Source organism: Papio anubis, chromosome 9, assembly GCF_008728515.1.
Source record: "Papio anubis isolate 15944 chromosome 9, Panubis1.0, whole genome shotgun sequence".
Taxonomy (NCBI): domain Eukaryota; kingdom Metazoa; phylum Chordata; class Mammalia; order Primates; family Cercopithecidae; genus Papio; species Papio anubis.
Genome location: NC_044984.1, coordinates 104102988 through 104110417, shown reverse-complemented (window position 1 = coordinate 104110417; position 7430 = coordinate 104102988). Strand labels below are relative to the sequence as shown.

General features: G+C 52.2%; 1 protein-coding gene across 2 annotated transcripts in view; it reads left to right on the top strand.

The window, feature by feature from the left end:
• The first annotated feature begins 3973 nt into the window (after positions 1-3973).
• TRPV4 (transient receptor potential cation channel subfamily V member 4) overlaps positions 3974-7430 on the top strand; it is a 33406-nt gene continuing 29949 nt past the window's right edge. For both annotated transcript variants that reach the window (XM_009181679.4, XM_017946189.3), the window contains exon 1: positions 3974-6088. In XM_009181679.4, coding sequence (XP_009179943.2) covers positions 5397-6088 — 692 coding nt within the window. In that variant the 5' untranslated portion in view covers positions 3974-5396. The remainder of the gene's footprint in view (positions 6089-7430) is intronic.

Sequence of the window (7430 nt, the reverse complement as noted above, 5' to 3'; positions counted from 1 at the left end):
TCACAAGGTCAGGAGATCGAGACCACGGTGAAACCCCGTTTCTACTAAAAATACAAAAAATTAGCCGGGCGCGGTGGCGGGCGCCTGTAGTCCCAGCTACTCAGGAGGCTGAGGCAGGAGAATGGCGTGAACCCGGGAGGCGGAGCTTGCAGTGAGCCGAGATTGTGCCACTGCACTCCAGCGTGGGCAACAGAGCGAGACTCCGACTCAAAAAAAAAAAAAAAAAAATTAGCCGAGTGGTAGTGGCATGTTTCTGTAATCCCAGCTACTTGGGAGGCTGAGGCAGGAGAATCACTTGAGCCTGGGAGGCGGAGGTTGCAGTGAGCTGAGATTGTGCCACTGCATTCCAGTCTGGGTGACAGAGTGAGACCCTGTCTCAACAAACAAACAAACAAACAAACACCCACTGCTCTGAATGAACGCTGTTGTGGCCATGTCAGTGTGTGGGGATGTTCACAGTCATGCAGGAACATTCCTGGGTGCCTCCCTGATGCACACCTGGTGCAGCTGGGAGCTTCCCCACTGTGGAGGGGCTTCTGGTAGGAGCATTGTTCCCGTCTGGGAAGGGAAGGGCTAGGTACTTTCTCATAGTGGGCACACACAGGTGCACTCGCACGTGGAGGAAGGTGGGAAGAAATGTACATGACAGTCACACGCAGCGGAGACACACGTGGACTCACACGCAGGCTCTCAGCCTCTCTCCTGCCTGCATCCCCCTCATCCCTCCCTCCTAAAGCTGGCATGAGTTTGGAATGTGTAATAACAGCCTTCAGGGCAAATTAGAACAGGGAGTAAACTCTTTTTCTGACCACAGAGGACAGGGCAGTGTTTGGGAGAGTGCCACAGAGCAGGGCGAGGGTGTGTGTGTGTGTGTGTATGTCATGGTGTAAATGATATTATTGGTGTGTATTGGTGTGTGTGTATGTGTGTGTGTAATGGTTGTGTGTGTGTGGGATTGATGACTGTATGTGTGGTGTGTGTTATTGGTGTGTGTGTGGTGTGTGTGTGGTGTGTATGTGTGGTGTATGTGTGTATGTGTGGTGTGTGTGTGGTGTGTGTGTGGTGTGTGTGTGTGGTGTGTGTGTGTGTGGTGTGTGTGGTTGTGTGTGTGTGTGTATGTGTGTGTGGTGTGGGGTGTGTGTGTGGGGTGTGTGTGTGTATGTGTGTGAGGGTGTGTGTGTGGTGTGTGTGTGGTGTGTGTATTGTGGTGTGTGTGTGTGTGGTGTGTGTGTGGTGTGTGTGTGTGTGGTGTGTGTGTGGGTGTGTGTGTGTGGTGTGTGTGGTGTGTGGTGTGTGTGTGTGTGGTGTGTGTGTGTGTGGTGTGTGTGGTGTGTGTGTGTGTGGTGTGTGGTGTGTGGTGTGTGTGTGTGTGTGGTGTGTGTGGTGGTGTGTGTGGGTGGACTGTGTGGTGTGTGTGTGTGGTGTGTGGTGTGTATGTGTGGTGTGTGTGTGTGTGTGTGGTGTGTGTGTACGTGTACGCATGCCTATGTGTATGTGTACACGTGAGCTGGTGTGTACACACCCCTGAGTGCTGTGATGTGGAAGGAGCCCAGGGCTAGGAGTCTGGAGGTTTTCTTCAAAGCCATTTGCTCCCTAGCTGGCCTCTCAGAGCCTCCATTTCCTTAGCTGTAAAGTGGGAGCGGTAGCCTAGCTTTGTCCAGGTTCTTCGGGAGATTAAATGAGAGAGGGGCTTGGTGGATTTTAGCATGGGCTATAAAATGCCAGGCTGTACTTCTGGCACGTGTGTGCGTGTGTGTTTTGGGGAAGGGGAGTAAGGGAGGACAGGTAAATCAGGACTGTATCATAGTGGTGATGATGATGATTAAATATGACAAGATCAAACATTTAGCAAGTATTTCTGAGGTGCCCAAGAAACACTTGACCTGCCTTATCTCCCAGAAGCCCTACAAGGGAGGTGCTATTATTGCAATCCACATTTTACAGGTAGAGAAACTGAGGCTCAGAGAGATGATAATGGGCAGGCAGTAATCATCCCTACCTCCTGGGGTGGTTGGGAAGCTCGAAGGAGACACTAAATGCTCAGGTGGCACCCTGGTACTCCATCACTAACCTGCTGTGTGACCTCAGGTAAGTCACTTAGCCTCTCTGAGCCTCAGTTTCCTCATCTGTAAAGTGGGAATGATTGCAATACCTACTTCTAGGGGAGATTTTCTCAACCTCAGTGTTGTTGACATTGTTGACTGGGTTATTCTGTGTGGTGTGGGGCTGTCTTTTGTATTGGAGGATGTTTAGTGCCATCCGGCATGGTGGATCCCAGCAAAGGCCCCTGTGCAGGCCCAGCAAGGTGGCCGAGCTCCCTGGTGGGGAGGCCTTCCCCCTCTCCTCCCTGGTCAATCTGTTTGAGGGTGAGGATAGCTCCCTTTCACCCTGACCTGGCACCCAGGACATCCCCAGTGCATGGAGGGATTCAGCCCGGACTCTGCAGCCAGCTGCTCGCATTTCAGTCCTGGCTCTGTCACTAACCTGCTGTGTGACCTCAGGCAAGTCACTTAGCCTCTCTGAGCCTCAGTTTCCTCATCTGTAGAATGGGAATGATTGCAATACCTACCTCCAGGGCAGGTGTTCTCAGTCCCGGAGCTATTGACATTGTGGGCTGGGTCATTCTTTGTGGTGCGGGGCTGTCTTTTGCTTTGGAGGATGTTTAGTGCCATCCCTGGCCTTGACCTACCAGATGCCAGCAGTGCTCCCTCTCCTGTACAGTTGTGACAACAAAACATATTATCAGATATTACCAAATGTCCTTAGGGGAGGAGCGGAACTGTCCCTGGTTGAGAACGACTGGTCTGGAGTCATGGTGAGGGCTAGATGAGGCCCCATGCTGGGCACAGCCTGAGCTATGTCATCAGGCGAGGATGGTGATTTAGTTCATAATTATTATTTCATCCTAATTAGAATGCTAATCATGATCGTGGCATGACTTGCCCAAGGCCACACGGAAACCAGACAGGTTGAGAGTTGCTGGGAGGGGATCTGAACCCGGGATTGGCTGGCACCAGAGCCCCCATTTTGGACTCCCCAGGAACCTGGGGTGCTGTCCAGGCTTAGGGGAGGGCTATCCTCCTGAGGGGAGGAGGGTGCAGGAATGATGGGGGATGGAAGGAGCTTCTTGGCTGCCTTCTCTGGCCTTGGGAGCTCCCTGGGGTGGGGTTCTATTAGCCCCTGGGGTGCCATGGTGAGAGGTGCAGTGGATAGAAGGGTATTGACAACACAGAGGGTGTGCCTGATGTCTTGTCTCCCCCTGATCTCAGGGCCCCCAGTGAGGTGGGTAGGGCTGTGCTCAGGAGAGTCTAATCCGCCTCCCGCCAATGCCTGGGCCCCTGCAGATGCCCCTCCTGCCTCAGCATCCCCCCGGCCCCCATTCCTGAAGAGCAAAGCCCAAACGCATGTGGCAGCCATGAGGGACTGGGATCCAGATCCCCCTCTCCTACCTGGCCAGTCAAAAGGACTTCATGTCTCCAGAGGTCCTACTAGGTGCTGGCACTGAGTAGGTGCTTCACATGCTGGAGGACCCTAGGAACAGGCGTGGTCACTCTGGTCTTGCAGGTGGGAAAACCAAGGGGCAGAGAGAGGAAGTGATTTGCCCATGGCCAAACAGCTAATGACCAGGGCCAAGACAGGAACTGGGTCAGTCTGATTTCAGAACCTGGCCTCCTAACTTCTCTTTCTTCCTTTGGTTATAGTAACTGAAAACCCCACTCTATTTATTTATTTTTAGATGGAGTCTTGCTCTGTCACCCAGGCTGGAGTACAATGGTGCCATCTTGGCTCACTGTAACCTCCACCTCCTGGGTTCAAGTGATTCTCCTGCCTCAGCCTCCTGAGTAGCTGGGATTACAGGCACATGCCACCATGCCCAGCTAATTTTTGTATTTTTTGTAGAAATGGGGTTTCGCCATGTTGGCCAGGCTGGTCTCAAACTCCTGACTTTAAGTAATCCACCTGCCTTGGCCTCCCAAAGTGCTGGGATTACAGGCGTGAGCTGCTGCACCCAGCCAAAACCCCACTTTAATCCCAGAAGTGGCACTGAATATACCTGACCTCACTTCCCACTGCCTCCAACCCTATGAAAAAGTGACTTCAATCGTATCCATTTTGCAGAGGAGGGAACTGAGGCTTGGGGAGCTCAAGTAACTTACCTAAGATCACACTACATGTAAAGGGATTAGAGCCCAGGCCTGAATGACTCCAAAGGCCAGGCTGTGTCTCCCTGTTGGTGTCCAGAGGGGAGTCCGCCCCCGGAGGGAGCTCTGACCCTCTGTGTCCTGCTGCGCCCACTAAGGGAGTCCTCTTGCTGTGTCCCCGCCTCTCTGGTCCAAGCCTTCCCTCCTGGAAGCCACAGAACAAACAAGGTGGGAACTAGTTTATTTGTTTTTCTCCGTGTGTATTGGGTGGGAAGGGTGAGATGTATAAGAGAGGGCTTTTCAGACATGCTCCTGCCTCCTGGGTGGGGTGCTAAGAGTTCCAGGAAACTCACCCTCGGTGCCCAGCCCCGCCTGGCTGGCACCATGCTACAAAGAACAGGGGGCTGACAGCCAACCAGTGGGGCCTTGCTCCTCCCTTGCCCTGGCTCCTGGCTAAGCACTGGACCCAGGAGCCAGAGAGACGTGGTTCAAGTCCAGCCCTTCTCCCTGCAGGCTGTTTGCTGCCTTTGAAACCTGCTTCCTCATCTGAGAAATGGGAACAAATGACATCTTTGTCATAAAGTTGCTCATTTGTGTGAGGACTCAAGGATGAACAGATACGTTTCCTGCCTCCTTGCGCCCACAGCCTGGGAATGAACCATCCCGTGAACAGCTGGGATAAAGCTTCCAAGGAGACGAGCACAGATCCTGGGAACGAGTGTGTGCAGTCCGGGGAGGGCTTTCCAGGGGAGCCCAGTTGAGCTGGAACTGGGGAGTTCCAGTGGGGAGGAGTTAACCAGGCAGAGGTGCAGGGAGGAATCAGCACTTTGTGCTGTGGAGCAGAGTTGGTGCACTGGGGAAGTCAACTCAAGTCTTGGAGCCTCAGTTTCCTGTTCTGTAAAATGGGGATCATCATGACGGTGTTTGATGAGGAAACAGGACTGCCGGCCCACACAGCAAGTCCACATGGATTTTCTGAGCCCTTCCTGTGCCTGAAGCCCACGGTTAATAGTTCTGCTTTAGCAGGTGCTTACCACGTGCCAGGCACTGCACTGCACTGACCACTGGACTGCATGTTCTACCCATGGGGCTTGGATATTCCCATCTTACAGATCAGGAAACTGAGGCTGTGACTTGCTCAATGTCATGGAATGACGAAGTGTGGAGCCTGGATTTGAACTTGGCTCTCTGGGGCTCCACAGCTGGCTTTCTTGGTCAGCAGTAGGGTCTGGGATCCAAGTATGGGGTCCCAGCATGACCCCGAAGTCCACCCTCCTTCAGCTAATGCCCAGGGTAGTTGGACCTGGGGCCAATTTGTGTTTCCAGGTTCCTAAAAGAGGCTCCTGTTGCAGTTCCCGCCTGAGGCTGGCGGCCAACCACATCTGGGAGTGGCCTCCCTGCGCCCCTGTCATTACAACGGTGGCTTTGAAGCAGCTGGCAGCACTGCTGCTTGTCTACGTGGGAGGGGGCTTCCTGGAGCCCCTGCCACTGGCTGGGTTTTGCCTGACTCCCCTTTCATCCCCTTGCAGGCTGAGCAGTGCAGACGGGCCTGGGGCAGGCATGGCGGATTCCAGCGAAGGTCCCCGCGCGGGTCCCGGGGAGGTGGCTGAGCTCCCCGGGGATGAGAGTGGCACCCCAGGCGGGGAGGCTTTTCCTCTCTCCTCCCTGGCCAATCTGTTCGAGGGGGAAGATGGCTCCCCTTCGCCCTCACCGGCTGATGCCAGTCGCCCTGCTGGCCTAGGCGATGGGCGACCAAATCTGCGCATGAAGTTCCAGGGTGCCTTCCGCAAGGGGGTGCCCAACCCCATTGATCTGCTGGAGTCCACCCTATATGAGTCCTCGGTGGTGCCTGGACCCAAGAAAGCACCCATGGACTCACTCTTTGACTATGGCACCTATCGTCACCACCCCAGTGACAACAAGAGGTGGAGGAAGAAGATCATAGAGTGAGTATTGTTAGATTCCTGGCCTGTGGTCTCCTCCTCTGTATCCATTCACCCATTCATCATTCACCCCTCTATCTATTATCCACATATTTGTCAGTTCATCCATCCATCCACCTATCTATCTGTCCATCCATCTATCCATCTGTCCATCCATCCATCCATCCATCGATCCAACCATCCATCTATCCATCCATCCATCCAACCATCCATCTATTCATCCATCCATCCATCCATCTATCCATCCATCCATCCAACCATCCATACATCTATCCATCAATCCATTCATCTCTCCATCCATATATCATCCATCCATCCATCCATCCATCCATCTATCCATCATCCAGCCATCTATCATCTATCCATCTTTCCATCCACCCATCATTCATCATCCATCCATCCATCTATTCATTTATCCATCATCCTTCCATCTATCCATCTATTCATCTATCCATCATTATTCCATCTGTCCATCTATCTACTATCCACCCATCTATCCATCTACCCATCATCCATCCATCCATTCATCCATCATCCTTCCATCTGTCCATCTATTCATCCATTCATCATTATTCCATATGTCCATCTATCCATTAATCCATCCATCCATCCATCCATCCATCCATCCATCCATGCATCATCTATCTATCCACCCAGCATCCATCCATCCATCCATCCATCCATCTACCCATCTATCCATCATCCATCCATCTTTTCATCATCTATCTATCTATTAATCCATCATCCATTTCTCTACCCATTTACCCCTCTGTCCACCCTTCCATTGGACATTTGTCTGTTCATCCATTCATCCATTCATTCACCGATTTACCCATTCACCCCTCCACCCACTCATTTATACAACTATTGACTCATCTAACTCTCCATTCATTCATCTGCTTTTTTTTTTTTCTTTTTGAGATGGAGTCTTGCTCTGTTGCCCAGACTGGAGTGCAGTGGCGTGATCTTGGCTCACTAAAACCTCCACCTCCTGGGTTCAAGCAATTCTCCCGTCTCAGCCTCCTGAGTAGCTGGGATTACAGGCACCCGCCACCACACCCAGCTAATTTTTTTTTTTTGTATTTTTAGTAAAGACAGGTTTTCACCATCTTGGCCAGGCTGGTCTTGAACTCCTGACCTCGTGATCCACCTGCCTTGGCCTCCCAAAGTGCTGGGATTATAGGCATGAGCCACTGCATCCAGCCTCGTCTGCTTTTTTATTCACCTACATATCTACCTACTCATCTGTCCCCCATTCATCTACTTGTCTGTCCGTCTCTTCACCTACACATCCAGCCTTCCATTTGTTTATCTTCTTATTTATACATCTGTTCATCCATCCATC